This window comes from Somniosus microcephalus, chromosome 9 (assembly GCF_052327205.1).
Source record: "Somniosus microcephalus isolate GS21.2 chromosome 9, FLI_Smic_1.0, whole genome shotgun sequence".
In the NCBI taxonomy this organism is placed as follows: domain Eukaryota; kingdom Metazoa; phylum Chordata; class Chondrichthyes; order Squaliformes; family Somniosidae; genus Somniosus; species Somniosus microcephalus.
Window position 1 is genome coordinate 115,400,780 of NC_140995.1, and position 18,896 is coordinate 115,419,675.

An 18,896-nucleotide genomic window follows, 5' to 3' on the forward strand; every position below is an offset into this window, starting at 1 on the left:
TGGGATAAATAGGTTTGAACTATCCTTCAGTAAATTCAGCCTGTTTCTTTATGGTACAGAACTGCATTGAACCAATGTCTAATAAGCAAGCTTAGATTCAGTTCCTCTTTAAATATACTGATATCTATATTCTCACTTGACTGAAAGCTTATCTGCTTGACTACTTTATATTTAGGTACTTCTAACTGTACAGAACATGGGCCAGATTTTGCTGGAAAAATAATGGTGTGTTAATGATGCACGCCATTATTAATGCACAAATTCAGGTTATTAAGAGATATGCCATGAGTTGCAAATCTCCAGAACTTGCTGTTCGATTTATGCGCTTCACCGTTTGCTTCGCAAAAACAGCATCTTGCCCTTAACCTCTGTTATTTTTAAGAACTTGCTGGATTTGCACATTAAATGCCCATTAAAGTCACTGCAGAAAGTTATAGCTGTAATTTAACAACATAAATACCTTTTTAACGACGTGATAATTGTTAATGTAGTGCCAATCAAACTCTGGTCCTGAAAGGGAAAAATTTTAACTGTTAAATATCTTTTTTGCTTACTTTTCCTTTCTCTTTTTCTCTCTCTCGCTCTCTCTCAATCCAGTCTTTCTTTACCACTCTTTTTATTTCTGTTTCTGTACCTGATTTGACTCTAATTCATTGTCCTCTGTCGTTCCTCTGTTTCTTTCTCAATCCTTAAATCTTATTGGTTGCAAAATATTACTAAGTATTTACAGCACAGAAACAGGCCATTCGGCCCAAAAGGTCCATGCTGGTGTTTATGCTGCACACGCGCCTCCTCCCACCCTTCTTCATCTAACCCCATCAACAGATCCTTCTATTTCTCTCTCCCTCATGTGCTTATCTAGCTTCCCTTTAAATGCATTTATGCTATTTGCCTCAGATGTTCCATGTGGTAGCGCATTACAAATTCTAACTACTCTCTAGGTAAAGAAGTTTCTCCTGAATTCCGTATTGGATTTATTAGTGACTATCTTATATTTATGGCCCCTAGTTTTTGTCTCTCCACAAGTGGAAACATCTTATCTAGGTCTACCCTATCAAACCCTTTCATAATCTTAAAGACCTATATCAGGTCACCTCTCCACCTTTTTTCTAGAGAAAAGAGTCCCAGCCTGTTCAATCTTTCCTGATGGGTGTAACCTCTCAGTTCTGGTATCATTATAGTAAATCTTTTTTGCACCTTCTCCAGTGCCTCTTATGTCCTGTTTATAATATGGAGACCAGGACTGTACACAATACTCCAAGTGTGATCTAACCACGGTTCTATACAAGTTTAACATAACTTCTCTGCTTTTCAATTCTATCCCTCTAGAAATGAACCCCAGTTCTTTGCTTTTTTATGGCCTTATTAACCTATGTCGCTACTTTTAATGATTTGTGTAGCTGTACCCTCAGATCACTCTGTTCCAGTTCCACATTTAGACACTTTATTTTCCAAGGAATATATGGCCTCCTTATTCTTCCTACCAAAGGGAACACCACTTCCCACCATTTGTCAATCTGAGTAACTACCTTTAACCCATACTCTCTGTTTTCTGTTTTGTAGCCAGCTTGCTATCCATTCTGCTACTTGTCCCCTGACTCCACATGTTCTGACCTTAGTCATAAGTCTACTATGCGGTAGATTATCAAAGGCTTTTTGGAAATCTAAATATATAGGCCCAGAATTTGTGGTTGTAATGACAGCAAAACTGTCAGTGTTCGTTGCAATAAGTCTGTAAAACTGACGGCAACATCTGGAGTCCGCACATGCGCAGTTAAACGCGGAAAACCTGAAGCTGCTGTCACAGGATGCGCTGTTGCAGTCCTCTCAGATTGAAATCAATTAGAAATCACTGAATAGACGTGAACTTCCACTTTCTATGCACTATTCTCACTGTAAAAGCCCTTGAAAAGTTAAGCCTTGTTGAATGAACTGTAACTGAGTTTTTAACGGCGTACTAAGTCGTAATTACTGCTGAACAACCTCTCTGGCCCTGAAAAATGAATTTGATATTTGTGGGTTCTGACGAAAGGTCATCGACCTGAAACTTTAACTCTATTTCTCTCTCCACAGATGTTGCCTGACCTGCTGAGTATTTCCAGCATTTTCTGTTTTTATTTTATATTTGTGCAGTCTAATTTTCTCCATTCCATGATAAAAATTCCAGAGATTTTTTTAATAAAAATTAATTTTTGTTTGTTAAAGTTTGATATTTCAGTTTCTACCTTAATCCCATGTCCCAATCTCTTTTTTACTTTCTGCAAAATTATAAAAAAGTGAATGATAGCTGCTTTTTACTGCCTGGTTTGCTCGCTGTGAGAATTCTTCAATGTGATTGGTTGCTTAGCCTGCTTGATGACATCACTGTTGCTATACGCCAGAGATCCTCTATGGATGGCGCCAGAATGAAATTAACGTCTGAAAAGGTGAAATCGATGCCACAGAGCCCGCTAAAAGTTTGTGGGCTACTTTCTTCGAGGTCAGTAGTGAGCGTCGTCGCTGACCGCAAAATCCAGGCCATTACGTCTACTGTTATGGAGAAACACTGTTTGCCACAGTTCCCAAATGCCCTGTTGCCCTCGCCATGCTGTTATCAGCTCATACTTGCAGCAAGTTACGGTGCAAATTATATTCGAGTAGAAGGTTCCAGGGAAAAGTCCAACTAATGGCACATGCTACAAGATCTGGCACATTATGTTATCGGCTATAAGTCCTGTTTTTTATTGGTGCTTTTATTACAGCTCAATAACATTATGGTGCTTTTTGAAGTTAAACTAAGTAGTCTTGTATGTTTCAATGTGTATCTTAATATAGACAATCCTGACTGACAATCCTAATTCACTTATTCTTTTAAAGCTGGTCAACAGGGACTTTCTGTGGCTTTTGATCTTGCCACTCACAGGGGATATGATTCGGACAACCCCCGTGTTCGTGGAGATGTTGGCATGGCAGGGGTTGCAATAGACAGTGTTGAAGATATGAAGTTGCTGTTTGATGCAATTCCTTTGGAAAAGATGTCTGTTTCCATGACAATGAATGGTGCGGTGCTGCCAATCCTGGCTATGTTCATTGTGACTGGGCAAGAGCAAGGTGTTCCTGAAGAGAGGTTAACGGGCACCATTCAGAATGACATACTGAAAGAATTCATGGTCAGGAACACTTTCATTTTCCCTCCTGAACCTTCCATGAAGATTGTAGCTGATATAATCCAGTATACCGCTAAAGTTAGTATATTTTTGTTGGTTAAACAAAAATGTTTTATTCAATTGATGCTACATAGAGATGTGGTTAACCTTTTCTAAGAATAATTTATTCGTAAGGAAAGCCCTTGAGACACACTGGCCATAGGAACAAGAGTAGGTCATTTGGCCCCTCAAGCTGTTCCGCCATTCAATTAGATTATGGCTGATCTGTATCTTAACTCCATTTATCCACCTTGGTTCTGTAACCTTCAATATCCTTGTCAAACAAAAATTTATCAATCTCCGTTTTAAAATTTCCAACTGACCTAACCTCAACAGCATTTTGGGGAAAGAGTTCCAGATTTCCACTACCCTTTGTGAAGTAGTGTTTCCTGACGTCACGCCTGAATGGCCTAGCTCTAATTTTAAGGTTGTGCCCCCTTGTTGAGGACTCCCCCACCAGAGGAAATAGTTTTGCTCTATCTACCTTATCAACTCCTTTAATCATCTTAAACACCTCAATTAGATCACCCCTTAATCTTCTGTACTCGAGGGAATACAAGCCCAGTCTATGCAACCTGTCCTCATAATTTAACCCTTTCAGCCCCGGTATCATTCTGGTGACTCTGCGCTGCACTCCCTTCAAGGCCAATATATATCCTTCCTGAGGTGCGGTGCTCAGAACTGAATTAAATGGGATCTAACCAGAGCTTTATATAATTGTATAGGACAGGTTTCCAGTTTGTTTTGTGCTCTTCAACATGTTGTGGATTTTTACAGGAGTCACTGAAATGAACATTTTCTTTTCAAGAAATTGAAAAGTAGTGGTATTAAACATTAAAAAAAATATTAAAACAGGAAACGCAGGTCTGCCGTAACCTGAATAAAGAATAGGTAGGTTAACGTTTCAGGTAGAACACACTTCATCAGACAGATACTAAATATAAGTTAGAGAGAAATATTTGGTAAACCAGCTTTTTAATCTGTTGAAAGTTGTGCTAGTCTTTCAGCGACTGAAATAGATAGACATGCTGAGTAACACTCTTAATAGCAGAGAAAGGTATTCGGTAACAAAATTGCAACTGGTGTAGAAGTTAATCACAAATAAGTTAATTCTTAAAAACTTATCGGGGTGTCCTGATGGTTTAGTGTATTCACACAATTCAGATATTCCTTATGCAGCTTGTTCTCTATCTCAACTGAGTAATCTGCAGTGGGGAAGCACTACTTCTCAGCAAGGAAAATAAATAAGAACAGGACTTGTAAGGTGTAAGCCTAGCTGTCTGCTTGATCATGAAAGATACAGAAGAAACAAGTGCTTAAATAGATGAAGGAAAGAATCTCGTGTATAGGCAAGGTAGACTTGAATACAATTCTTTGCTATAAAATGGAATAAGATATTTATTTTAGCCTCAAGTTCAAATTCCATATATTCAAGATTCTTTATTTGCCATATGTAACTAGTACAATGGAATGCTTACTCCCCAATCACTCCCACAATAAAGCTGTGGGAGCTCACAGAGACACGTCAGCTATTTTTACAGCGCCGTGTTCAGAAAGTCAATTCTTTGGCATCCAGTGGCAGTGGGAGCACGATGTCCCTCAGCCGCTCCGTCCTCCCCACTGTTGCCGGCTCGGCTCCACGTGCGGTGGCCTGCTTCTCCCGCTCACCCTCTGGCCACCATTCCCGGCTCCCCTCCTCCCAGTCGGACTGCGAGTCGCCGAGTCTGCTGCTGCGTCCCGATGCGCTGTGCTCCTCCGCCCGACTCGCCGAACACATCCTCCGGTCGCCGCGGCCTCCACCTCACCGTCCACGGTCCGACGGCCCAGGCCTGCTTCTCCCGCTTCCGGTCCAGCCTCTGGCCGCCATGCTCAGCTCCCCTCCTCCCGGTCGAAAAAGACATTTTTTTTCTTCTTCTGCTTTAATGCATCTTTATAGCAGCAGCACTGTTGCTAAATGGTTTTATTTTTTAAAAACTGGTTTCTTTCTCCACAGCTCATGCCCCGATTTAACTCGATTTCTATCAGTGGGTACCACCTCCAAGAAGCTGGTGCTGGTGCTGTTTTGGAACTAGCTTATACTATAGCAAATGGTTTAGAATACTGCAGGACTGGTATCCAAGTTGGACTTAGCATTGATGAATTTGCACCACGGTAATTAATAAAACATTGTTGCATTTATAGTGAAACAGAAACAACTTGTCTATTCAAAAGTCACTTGCTATCCTGACCTTCTCAGACCTTCTTTAAATCATGTATTTACTTGATGCACTATAGTGTTTATTAAGATATTTTGGTTATCTTTTGAATTCAGAATTATTTTAACAGGGAAATAAGATAATCTACATAACGTATGGAAGAAAGATGCCAACCGTTGAGAAGTGTGTGGAGTACAGGAAACTTTGGTTTATCCGGAGGTTAAAAGTCCAGAAAGCTCTATCTACTGGCAAAATTCAGGAGCCGTTTCCTATAAGTATTTTTACTTCTCGTTGCTTTTTTTCCCCCAGTCAGGCTCTGCAAGGTCTGTAGCTAAGCAACAGCTTCAGCTAGAGACGCTTTTAAGCTGCAGCTGACTGTTTTGAAGCTGTTGCTAAGCAACAGGGTTTGTTGATTCACACGGAGCTGAAAATCTCTATGTTTCAACATGTCCGGCAGTTTTGATCTAACGGCAACAGCTCGGTCCCGTCGGTGCCGGATATCACAAAGTTTCCTGTACTATTATTGGAGCAGATTATTGTAGAAGATGATAGAGAATTGTGTGTACAGTTAAATTCTCCCTTATTTACAAATATTCAATGTTCTAGGATGTATTTTTACTGCACCTTCTGATTTTACACTGCATAGGTATAATTAAATGCATGTTAATGCAGCAATTGGCATTTTAATTAGTGAATAATAGACTCCCCTCTTGGTTCTGTAATATTAAATGGTGGCCCAGCAAACTTCAGGTTGTTTCTAACCTTTTTAATTTGAATTAAATTTGAATCAAGTAGTTTTATAATTGATAACGAAATATTCTGTTCAATGCCAGTTTGGCTGCATTTATAGTGAACATTTTGCGTCAGCGCAGTGTTAACACTGCTTCATAATGATGCAACATATGCAGTATATCTCTGCCTTTGTAAAAATGACATTAGATTAAAATATTTCAAGCCATATAGTTGAAACAAATAGTAATGGAGATGAGACAGTTCCATCTTTTATATTTCCACAGATCTAGTTAATGGGATTGAATCTTCATGCATGTGCTTTCTGTAGTGACCAGCACATTAACACATAGCTGTGTAGTTGTATGGTGAACTAAATTATCATGGTCGACTAAAATGCAGAGCCCTTTGGCTTCTTGGATCCAATAGAATTCTGTCTTGTACTGAACTTCTTAAGATGTTCTTCACCCCCTCTCTTGCATCATATAAAATATCTGGGCCCTGCCTCCACTTCTCTAATAATGCTGTTCAGCTGTACCTTTGTAATGAGATTTTTGTTACATTGTCTTCAAATGTGCATTATGATGCTCTCAGCCTCTGCCCACAGTAATGTATAATTTTTGTATTAAAAAAAAAGTTTCATATAAGAAATTACCTTTCTATTATCTGCCAATAAAAAAAGAACTTGCACTTATACAGTGCCTTTCACAACCTCAGGACATCGCAAAGTGCATTACAGGCAATGAAGTACATTTTAGGTTTTTAGTCACTCTTGTAGGAAGTGTGGCAGCCAACTTGCTCACAGCAAAGTCCCACAAACAGTAGAGATAATGACCAGATAATCTGTTTTAGTGATGTTAGTTGAGGAATAAGTATTGGCTGGGACACTAGACACAAAAGGCATCAAGGGGTATGGGGAGAGAGTGGGAATATGATGAGATAGAGGATCTGCCATGATCGTGTTGAATGGTGGAGCAGGCTCGAAGGGCCGAATGGCCTACTCCTGCTCCTATTTTTCTATGTTTCTAAAACTCCCTTGCTTTTCTTCGAAATACTGCCATAGGATCTTTTACGTCCACCAGATAGGGCAGATGAGGCCTCAGTTTAACGTCTCATCTGAAAGACGGCACCTCCGACAGTGCAACACTCCCTCAGTACTGCACTGGAGTGTCAGCCTAGATTTTGTGCTCAAGTCTCTCGAGTGGGCGAGAGTGCTACCCACTGAGCCACGGCTGACCAGATCAATATAAAACTTATTGACAGAAGATGTAAAGCAGTACTCCATTTCAAGAGTGGAGTTCTACTACCCAATGTTATATAAAAGTGTGAATAGGTGCTGCATTCCCAACACATATTGCTCAATTGTTAGTGATACTGTATTAATTGCAATGTAATAAAAGCATAAGTGAATCAACTTGTTAACTTGAGTCACCAGTTTTCCTCTGAGTATTCACATTAGCAAGTCTAGTTCTAATTGAATCTTCTTGAAAAATCACCATGTTTAAAATTCTGGCAAATTACATTTCCTTACTTGAAAAAATATTTTAAATTCTGAATATGCATACCATGCATTAGTTGCTAATTTTATGTTTCTCCCAAACTCTGCAAATTATATTGATAATTGAAGCAGTATTAGACAATTAGCTAGTCCGTTCAACTTACAACGGTATATCCAACAGAAAAAATAATTGGTAGTATTGGGAAGTAATTGCAATATTAGAGGGAAATTTGAAGGTATAGAATTATTTTAAATTCTGAATATGCATACCATGCATTAGTTGCTAATCTTATGTTTCTCCCAAACACTACAAATTATATTGATATAATTTGTCACCTTTTATATTACAGACTTTCTTTCTTTTGGGGAATCAGTATGAACTTTTACATGGAAATAGCGAAGCTGAGAGCAGCTAGACGGCTCTGGGCTCATTTAATAAAAGAGAAATTTAATGCTAAAAATGTGAAATCTTTGCTGCTGCGAGCTCATTGTCAGACCTCTGGTTGGTCCCTCACTGAACAGGTTAGTGTATCTTTAATAGAAATCTGGTATTGCAAGTACCAAAACAGTATGTTGAGACAAGACATTTAATAATTACTTCTAACAAATAAAATATAAACAGCCCTATTTCCCTTCTCATGGAGATTTGTTCTTTTACCCACATATCCTTGAACTGGTCATTTTGTATGTAATGTAGGAAAGTAAAAAGTGCAAAAAAGTATAAAATTTCTGTGCGGTTGCATGCAGTTATTATTTGGTTGTAAAAGATCTTTACATAAAAGACAGTCTGTTGCAGATAGGGAATGCCATTGAAAGAAACTACAAATGGATTCAAGATGTTCCTGAGGGAAGGTAGGGTTGAGATCAACTTTTTAAAAAAAATATTTAAAGTTGTGGTGGGGAGCAGGAAGTCAAATGGCCACTTTCCTTTCTTAAAATGTCTGCGTTACCTAACTTTGTATACACTTGTACCTTATCTACTTGTTACTCCCATACATGCTGAAATCTTCTATGCCTGAATTTGTGCTTAGCGTCATATTGAAAAATATGCTTTTATATCCCTTCTAATATATACATTTGAGAGATGCTTTTATCCCATTTGTAAGCTTGACCATTGTGCCCTGTGTAGAGACAATTGTATTTTCTTAGAAATGTCTATAATTAGATTTGTAGTCCATTTTTTTACATTGATGTAGTTCAAATGTACCCTTAGCTAAAACTGTTAAAGTATTAGTTGAGGAAATTAGTGTTTGAGAGTAAACAATGTGCAGGACCACAGAATCAAAACAGCTAAAATCTGGTGTGGGGTAGATCCCAAGTGGTCCTCAGACTACCACTTCAATGAGCACCAGGGAAAGCACATTCTGTACTACCTGCACGGCCAGGCATCAGCTTTTCCAGAACCCAAATCGAGTTACATCAAGTCTACAGCACAGTCAGCCCACCTGGTCTGTGCCAGCGTTTTATGCTACACACGAGCCTCCTCCCACCCCTCTTTATCCCACCCTTTCAGCATATCCTTCTATTTGTTTCTCCCTCATGGCCTTATCTAACTTCCTCTTAAATGAATCTATGCCATTTGCCTCAATTACTCCTTATGGTAGCACTGTAGAGATTCACGTATCTCTGGTAAACCAATATGGTGGGTATATTGTGTTTAATCACAGTTTAGGACGGAATATAGCACACTAGTAATACAGCAAAAACATACGACCGTGACGAGCAGCTTGTACCGGACACGAACAGAGAGACAGAAACGGGGCGGGGGGGCAGACAGACACGAGGGGCGGACATAAAGACAGGCGCACACGGGGGGTGGGGACAGACAGACGCACACTTTGGGTGGGGGGGGGGGGGGGGGGGGACAGACAGACACGCACGCACACGGGGGTGGGGGGGGAGACGGGCAGACGCACGCGGGGGCGGGGGAGACGGGCAGACGCACGCGGGGGCGACGGGCAGACGCGCGCGGGGGGCGGGGGAGACGGGCAGACGCACGCGGGGGCGGGGGAGACGGGCAGACGCACGCGGGGGCGGGGGAGACGGGCAGACGGGGGCGGGGGAGACGGGCAGATGCACGCGGGGGGCGGGGGAGACGGGCAGACGCACGCGGGGGAGGCACGCACGTGGGGGTGGCACGCACGCGGGGGGACCGACCGACCGACGCACGCACGCGGGGGGAGCGGGGGGGAGCCCGACAGACGCACGCGGGGGGAGCCCGACGGCGAGAGAGAGAGACGGCGACGGGGGGGGGGGGGGGGGGGGGAGGAGAGAGAGAGAGAGCGACCGACTTTTGGGGGGGGGGGGGGGAGAGAGACTGAGACTGGGGGAGTGAGTGAGACTGGGGCGGGGCGGGGGGGAGAGAGTCTAGGGGTAAGAGAGAAACTGAGACTGGGTAAGTGAGACAGACTGGGGGAGAAGAGAGAGAGAGAGAGAGAGAGACAGACAGACTATGGGGGAGACGAGCGAGAGAGACTTTGCGGGGGGTTGGAGAGAGGGGGACAGAGAGGGCTGTGGTCCAGATGTATGTAATCCGTTCCCAGGGACTGAGCGGCGGCCGCACTTTGGAACCACATAGGTGGAGGCGCAGCACATGTACAATGGCTGCTGGAAGGAGGCTAAAGCAAACAAGTTTTAGGCCCCTGGTGAAACAAAAATGAATTAAAAACAAAAATTCAGGGAATTGTTTAAAGCCGGAAAAAAATGTGAAAGTGATGTCCCGCAGTAAGTTCCAGTTAAATTTTGCCAGGTGTTGTCCCCTTTTTAACAACTTTTACAACAACAACAGCAACCATGTAAAAGCATATATACAGTAATACCATATTGCCACCTCACCGTCTCAAATCATGAGACTATCAGACAACGTTCTTTACAATGGCAAAATACTGCAGATGCTGGAAATCTGAAATAACAACAGAAAATGCTGGAAGCACTCAGCAGGCCAGGCAGCATCCATGGAGAGAGAAACAGAATTAACATTTCAGGTCTGGGATCCTTCATCAACTGGAAAAGGGTTAGAGATGTAACAGGTTTGAGGCAGGGAAAGGGGGCGGGGAGGAAGGAACTGAAGGAACAGTCTGTGCTAGGGTAGGATGCAGGAGAGATTAAATGTTGCAAATGGGGATGGCAGCATCATCAACAGCCGCCTGAAAAGTGGGGACAGGGGTTCTAGTCTGAAATTGTTGAACTCAGTGTTGAGTCCAGAAGGCTGTAAAGTGCCTAATCGAAAGATGAGGTGCTGTTCCTCGAGCTTACGTTGAGCTTCTTTGGAACAGTGCAAGAGGCCGCGGATGGTGAGGTCTGAGTAAGAATGGAGCGGTGAATTGAAATGACAGGCGACCGGAAGCTCGGGGTCACCCTTGTGGACTGAACAGAGATGTTCTACAAAGCGGCCGCCCAATCTGCGTTTGGTCTCCCTAATGTAGAGGAGACCGCATCGTGAGCAGCGAATACAGTATACTAAATTGCAAGAAATACAAGTAAATCGCTGTTTCACCTGGAAAGGGGTGTTTGGGGCCCTGGACAGTGGGAAGGGAGGAGGTAAAAGGGCAGGTGTTGCATCTCCTGCGCTTGCACAGGAAGGTGCCAGGGGAAGGGGTGTTGGGGGTGATAGAGGAGTGGACCAGGGTGTCGCGGAGGGAGCGGTCCCTTCGGAATGCTGAAAGGGGAGTTGAGGAAAAGATGCGTTTGGTGGTGGGACCACGTTGGAGGTGGCGGAAATGGCGGAGGATGATCCGTTGAATGTGGAGGCTGGCGGGGTGAAAGGTGAGGACAAGGGGATACCTATCATGGTTCTGGGGGGAAGGAGTGAGAGCAGAAGTGCGGGAAATGGAACGGACATGGTCAAGGGCCGTGTCAACCACGGTAGAGGGGAATCCTCGGTTGAGGAAAAAGCAAAACATATCGGAAGCACTGGTATGGAAGGTGGCATCATCAGAACAGATGCGGCGGAGTCCGAGAAACTGGGAGAATGGAATAGAGTCCTTACAGGAAGCAGGGTGGAAGGAATTGTAGTCCAGGTAGCTGTGGGAGTCAGTGTGCTTGTAGTGGATGTTTGTTGATAGCCTATCGTCAGAATTGGAGACGGAAAAGTCAAGGAAGGGAAGGGAAGCATTGGAGATGGACCATGTGAAGGTGAGGGAAGGGTGGAAATTGGAAGTAAAGTGAATAAAATTTTCTAGTTCAGGGCAAGAGCAGGAAATGGCACCGATACAGTCATCAATGTACCGGAAAAAGAGATGAGGGAGGGGACCTGAGTAGGACTGGAACAAAGAATGTTCCACACATCCCATGAAAAGGCAGGCATAGCTAGGGCCCATGTCGGTTCCCATAGCAACACCTTTAATTTGGAGGAAGTGAGTGGAGTCAGAGGAGAAGTTGTTCAGTGTGAGAACAAGTTCAGTCAGGCGGAGGAGGGTGGTGGTGGATGGGGACTGGTTGGGCCTCTGTTCAAGGAAGAAGCAGAGCGCCCTCAGGGCATCCTGGTGGGGGATGGAGGTGTAGCGAGATTGGACGTCCATAGTGAAAAGGAGACGGTTGGGGCCTTGAAACTGTTAAAGTGGCGGAGGGTGTCGGAAAAGTCGCGAATGTAGGTGGGTAGAGACTGGACAAGGGGAGAAAAAATAGGCGAGATAGGAAGGGATAAGTTCCGTGGGGCAAGAACGGGCTAAAACGATGGGTCTACCAGGGCAGTCCTGTTTATGGATCTTGAGAGGGATGTAGAAGCGGGCTGTGCGGGGTTGGAGGCCACGGAGGGAAGATCTCCAGAGGAGATGAGGTCAGTGACGGTCTTGGAAACAATGGCTTGGTGTTTGGTGGGGTCATGGTCCAGGGGGAGGTAGGAGGAGGTGTCGGAGAGTTGGCGTTCACCCTCCGCACGGTAGAGGTTGGTTCGCCAAACAACAACAGCACCACCCTTGTCAGCAGGTTTAATGATTGTTAGGGTTGGATCGGAGAGAACGGAGTGCTGCAAGTTCAGAGGGAGGTAGGTTGGGGTAAGAGAGGGGAGCAGAGAAATTGAGACGGCCGATGTCACACTGGCAGTTAGCAATAAAAAGATCGAGAGAGGGTAAGAGGCCAGAGGGAGGGGTCTAGGTAGAACGAGAATTCTGAAAGCGGGAGAAAGGGTTAGCCATGCGGGTGGGGGGGGGGGGGGGGAAGAGAGACTCGTGGCCAAAGAAGTGGGCATGGAAACGAAGGTGACGGAAAAAGAGCTCAGCATCGTGCCGAGCTCAAAATTCATTAAGATGGGGGCGTAAGGGGATGAAGCTCAGGCCTTTGCTGAGGACTGATCATTCGGGGTCAGAGGGAATAGTGAAAACACAGCAGGGGGTGAGATTGGAAGAAGGGATGGGATCAAAAGAAAGTGAAGGGGAAGAAGGTTCCGGAGGGGCTTTGCTATCCAAGAGTTTATGAAGCTTGCGATCCTTGACATCAGAAAGGAATAAAAAAAGTTTTTTGTTGAAGCACCGGATGAGTCGAAGGATGAAATGGAACTGTGGATCCGGACAGCTTTGAGAAAGAGTGCATCGGTGCTGCTGAAGAGAGACGTCGAGCGTGTTCATGTGGTGGCGCATGGTTCTTTACAAGTTTAGCATAACTTCCCTGCTTTTCAATTCTATCCCTCTAGAAACGAATCCCAGTGCTTTATTTGCTTTTGTATGGCATTATTAACCTGTGTTGCTACTTTGTGATTTGTGTATCAGTACCCTAAATCTCTTTGTTCCTCGACCCCATTTGGACTCCTTATTATCCAAGCAGTATGTGCCCTCCTTATTCTTCCTACAAAATGCACCACCTCACTTTTTTATTCATTCATTTGTGGGATGTGGGCGTTGCTGACGAAGCCAGCATTTATTGCCCATCCCTAATTGCCCTTGAGAAGGTAGTCGTGAGCTGTCTACTTGAACCGCTGCAGTCCGTATGGTGAAGGTACTCCCTCAGTGCTGTTCGATAGGGAGTTCCAGGATTTTGACCCACTGACGATGATGGAACGGCAATATATTTCCAAGTCAGGATGGTGTGTGACTTGGAGGTGGTGGTGTTCCCATGCATCTGCTGCCCTTGTCCTTCTAGGTGGTAGAGGTCGCGGGTTTGGGAGCTGCAACAGACTGTCTTTTATATAAAGTTCTTTTACAACCAAATAATAACTGCAATCTCACAGAAATGTTACACTTTTTTGCAGTTTTTACTTTTCTGCATTACATACAAAATGATCAGTTCAGGGCTATGTGTGGGTAAAATGAAAAACCTCATGGGGAGGGAGGGAAATAGGGCTGTTTATACATATCTATATTGAAGTTCATTTGCCAATTACACACCCATTCTGCAAGTTTATTGATGTCTTCCTGTATATTGTCACATTCTTCCTTTGTAATAACTACCCCCTCCCCCCAATTTGGTGTCGTCCACAAATTTAGAAATTGTACTTCCGATTCCTGACTCCAAATCATGAATGTAAATTGTTAACCGTGGTCCCAGCACCGATCCCTGTGGAACACCACTTCTCATATTTTGCCAGTCTGAGGAGCTGCCCTTTCCCTCTACTGTTTTCTGTTTTGTAGCCAACTTGCCATCCATTCTGCTACCTATCCCCTGACTCCACATGCTCTGACCTTAGTAATGAGTCTACTATGTGGCACATTTATTGAAGGCCTTTTGAAAATCCAAACCTATTACATCTACTGCATTACCCTTGTCTACTCTTTGTTACTTCAAAGAATTCATTAAGGTTGGTCAAGCATGACTTTCCCTTTTGAAATTCGTGCTGACTACTCTTATATTCATGGTTTCTAGATGTTTTTCTATTACATTTTTTAGTAAAGATTCCATTATCTTTCAAACCACCAACGTTAATCCAACTGGTCTATAGTTCCCTGGACTTTTTAATAAGAATATAAGAAATAGGAGTAGGCCATTTGGCCCTTCGAACCTGCTCTGCCATTCAATAAGTTCATGGCTGACCTTCTACCTCATCTCCACTTTCCTGAACTATCCCCATATCCCTTGATTCTCTTAATATTCAAAAAATGTTGTATCTCCCTTTTTTAAATATAGGAATAGCATTAGCTGTCCATCAATCCTCTGGCACTATTTCCTTTTCTAATGAATTGTTTTTTATATGTATGTAAGTGCGCTTTTGATATCTCTTCCCTAACTTCTAATATGAATGGATGCATTCCATCCAGACCAGATGTTTTTTCCCCTCTTAAGTTTGATTACTTTATCAATTGTCTGCTCCCTTTTTATCTTATGTCTTTATATCAGCTGTCTTGGCAGGTGCTGGAATATTTGTTGCTAAATTCTCAGATAAGAGGAATATTACTGAAAAAGGGAGCTATTTACCATGGTCAGAGGGAGTTGATATGTTATTAAGTACAAAAGTTGACATCACAACTTCACCTGAGATGGGATTGGAATTGATTATTCTCAGTCATGTGCATGATAGGAGAGTGTTTGACATAAGGGCCCTCATTTCTCATTGCTGAGACAGACCTTTAAATTCCTTGTTCAAATAGAATCTCACCCAGATATATTCCATTCTCCTGCATTAGAGGTAGTGAATTGTACATTCTAATTATGGAACTTATTTTTATTTTCCTTATTTTTAGGGGACACGAGAATACAAATATTGTCAAGTTAGAATCCAAATATCTCCTAAAAGTTCTTTTGTCCAGAGTGTGTTTGTCTAAAATAGTTTCTGTGAATTATCCTTAAATTAACATTTTTAAAATGTTTATTTTGTTCGTATGCTAATGTAATGTTTCCATTTCAGGATCCACATAACAACATTGTTCGCACAGTAATTGAGGCAATGGCAGCTGTTTTTGGAGGAACTCAGTCACTGCATACTAATTCCTTTGATGAGGCATTAAGTCTACCCACATTACAAAGCTCCCGGATTGCCAGGAATACTCAGATCATCATCCAGGAGGAATCTGGCATCCCAAATGTGGCAGATCCTTGGGCGGGTTCATTTATGATGGAGTCTCTAACTAATGAGGTGTATGATGCTGCTTTAAAGGTCAGTATGTCTAGGCACTATATGTTCACAAACATTGTATTGGTAATGGTAAATTAAATGGTGCAATTTAATGCAGTATGTTGTTGAAAAAAATAAATGTTACCTTATAGGATGATAACTAGAGATATAGACCACTGAAAGAATGGCTAGAATTTTCCCCGAAAAAAAAAAAAGTGGGTTTGGAGTGTGGGGGCAGTTAAATTGTTAAAAATGGGGTTCCCGACCTGATCCTGCCTCTACCCCACCCATTTCCGGTTTGGATTTGTGTCTCTAAACCAAATTTTGGATTTTGTTACTTTTGGGGATGGTTTAGCTTTCTATAAAAGTATGGCTTTTAACTTATTTAGTTTTAAATACTTGCCTTTTTTTGTTACTCTGATGACCTATGCTGCATTTGGGACCAAGGCATTTTCTTAGACATAGCAGCTCTTTTTAATCCCAATTCTCCAACATTTTTCCCTTAACCCTTGCGATACAAAATTTCAGATCTGCACAAAATATCCTCTCTCGTTCAACATCACTGGTTTCTCCTGTAAATGAGCCGTTCATCCTTTCTGAACGGCCGTTTACTTTTACTGCCCAATATCTAGTCATGCAGTAGCAGGTCCCAGGGCTGTAACCATGAAACCTCTTGTGATGCGAACTGGATACTATAATCTCATACTTCCCCCCCATCATGTGCATTTCTCCCATCTTCCAGAACACAGATTGTTGCACACTAGTGAGATAAGGCCAAATATAAACCAACCGGCTAATTTATTTTATGTTTAATTTGTGAACACATAGAACATTTACAATTAATTTTGATCTGATTTGCAATGTTCTTTCTAACAGAAAATAATAAATTACGCCACACTATCCTTGTTAGCAGGCGAACTACACTTTTTCGACTAGAAATTTCTATGAAAATAGTCAGTACTAAACTTATTCTCCGTCTGACTTCCTAATCAGATCTTTTACGGCCACCTGAGAAGGCAGATAGGGCCTCGGTTTAACGTCGCATCTGAAAAACAGCACCTCTGACAGTGCACCACTCCCTCAGTACTGCATTGGAGTGTCAGCCTAGATTTTGTTCTCCAGCCTTTGGAGTGCGACTTGAACCCACAACCTTCTGACTCAGGCGAGAGTGCTACCATTGAGCCATGGCTGGCATCTTGCACTGCTCTAAAGGAGACATAACAGGCCTATAAATTCCTCAAATCTGCTCATTAGATCAGTTGCCTTAACATGTACTATCACGCTGGTTTAAACTTCCCCTCCCAATAGCTTAGTAGTCTATGTGTGTATATTCCTTTCCAACTACTGTAATCTGAAAAACAGTATACAACCCCATTATCCTTGTCCCCCTCAGATAAATCAAGGGCCACGTATGTTAGTAATAAGTACCTTATTTCAGTGGCTGATTCTAACTTTTCCAGTCCCTGATCATTTCACCCTTCCTGCCATTCATTCTTTTGATTGATAACTCAGAATAAAGGAGAAGGCATCTGTTTCAATATTGTCTTCACTTACCTGGGCTAACCAGATACCCAATACCTTGTAATTGTTAAATGTCTCCACAGTTTTGGATTCTTGAGTATTTGTGGTTACAGTAAACTTCATCTATTGGTTCATAAGATTGAAAGTAATTTGTCCAGTTAGACTTAATGCTCTGTGCAGGTTATATTAAATAAAAATTCTATAAGTAAAATACTTGCAACAAAGCTGACCGTAATGGATGGACTTGAGTATAACTAAATCTATTTTCTACACCAGAGTGGCCCATGTTGCTGGGATGCCCAGGAGCTTGGAATATTTCCATAGAAATTACAGCACAGAAGGAGACCACTGGGCTGTGCCAGTGCTAACTATTCAATTGGAGTGGGGCAGTGGGATTAGATTTGGATTTTTTAGCAAATTGCTGGGACAAACGCAATACTCTGAATGTTCTGCTTCTGTGCTGTAAATGTCTGTGGTTCTATGAAGCTAACAACTCTAATTCCCTGCCCTTTACTCACATCAACAACCGCTTGCATTTATATAGCAGCTTTTAACAAGGAGAATCATCCCCAGGCACATCAGAAGCATAAAGAAAATGGATGCTGAGCCAAAGAAGGAAAGATTACGAGGGGTGATCAAAAGCTTCGTCAGTGCTGGGTTTTAAGGAGGGTCTTCAAGGAGAAGAGTGAGGTGGAGAGGCAAATAGTTTTGGGAAGCAATTACAGAGCATAGCAGCTGAAAGCAAGCCACAAATAGGATAAGCAGAAATGTCTTCCAATTAATGATCGGGAAGACCGAAGCCATTGTCTTCGGTCCCTGCCACAACCTCTGTTCCTTGGCCACTAACTCCATCCCCCTTTCAGGCCACTGCCTGAGGCTGAACCAGAACCACTCCAACCTTGGTGTCCTATCTGACCCTGAGCTAAGCTTCCAATCCCACATCCTCGTCTTCACCATGCCTTTGTTACCTCTAGACTTGACTATTTCAATGCTCTCCTGGCCGGCCTCCCACCTTGTACTCTCCGTAAATTTGAGCTCATCCAAAACTCTGCTGGCCATTTCCTAACTCGCACCATGTCCCGTTCATCCATCACACCTGTGCTCGCCGACCTACGTGTGGTAAACCACGTTCACTATCGTATCACTGTTAGTAGTTAGCACTGTTCACCACTGTTCGTTATAACTGTATCACTGACCACTATTGTATCACGGTACGAGGTCGCCTCTTGCCACACTGCTATACCTGGGATGACCACCGCCGACTCCGCCTTGGCTCCACCCACCAGGCCAGGTATAAAGGTGAGCGACTGACTGGTATTCCTCCTGCTTGGATCGGATCACCCACGAGAGTGGGCTCTGTTATTTAGTCAATAAAAACCTTTAGTCACCTTCGTAACTCTTCGCCTTTTATTGGAGGAATTGATAGGTATATCAATTTTATTGACTAAATTTAATGATGTCCGACAACGAGTCACAACCGGCGGAGGAGCCACCAGCGCAGCTCCCAGGAGCACAGCCACACCAGCCAGCTTGGCTGCGAGCCCTCAGACCGCCGTACCTGGACCTGAACCCACGAGCAGCAAACTCAGCCGCAGACTTTAAACACTGGCTGGTCTGCTTCGAATCATACCTGAGAGAATCCAGCGTCCCTCAGGCATCCAAACTAAGTGTCCTGCAGGCGCAACTGAGCCCGAGAGTATACACTCTCATCGAGGACATGACTACCTACGAGACCGCCATCAACCTGCTGAAACAGAAGTACCGGACCCCGGTAAACTACATGTACG

At 43.1% G+C, this 18,896-nt stretch overlaps 1 protein-coding gene across 1 annotated transcript in view; it reads left to right on the top strand.

Annotated features, from left to right (window-relative positions):
* Positions 1–18,896, top strand: part of mmut (methylmalonyl CoA mutase) — a 58,979-nt gene that overhangs the window by 8,792 nt on the left and 31,291 nt on the right. Inside the window, exons 2-5 of the mRNA XM_085997039.1 lie at positions 2,857–3,224; positions 5,179–5,336; positions 7,958–8,129; positions 15,382–15,630. Coding sequence (XP_085853165.1) covers positions 2,857–3,224; positions 5,179–5,336; positions 7,958–8,129; positions 15,382–15,630 — 947 coding nt within the window. The remainder of the gene's footprint in view (positions 1–2,856; positions 3,225–5,178; positions 5,337–7,957; positions 8,130–15,381; positions 15,631–18,896) is intronic.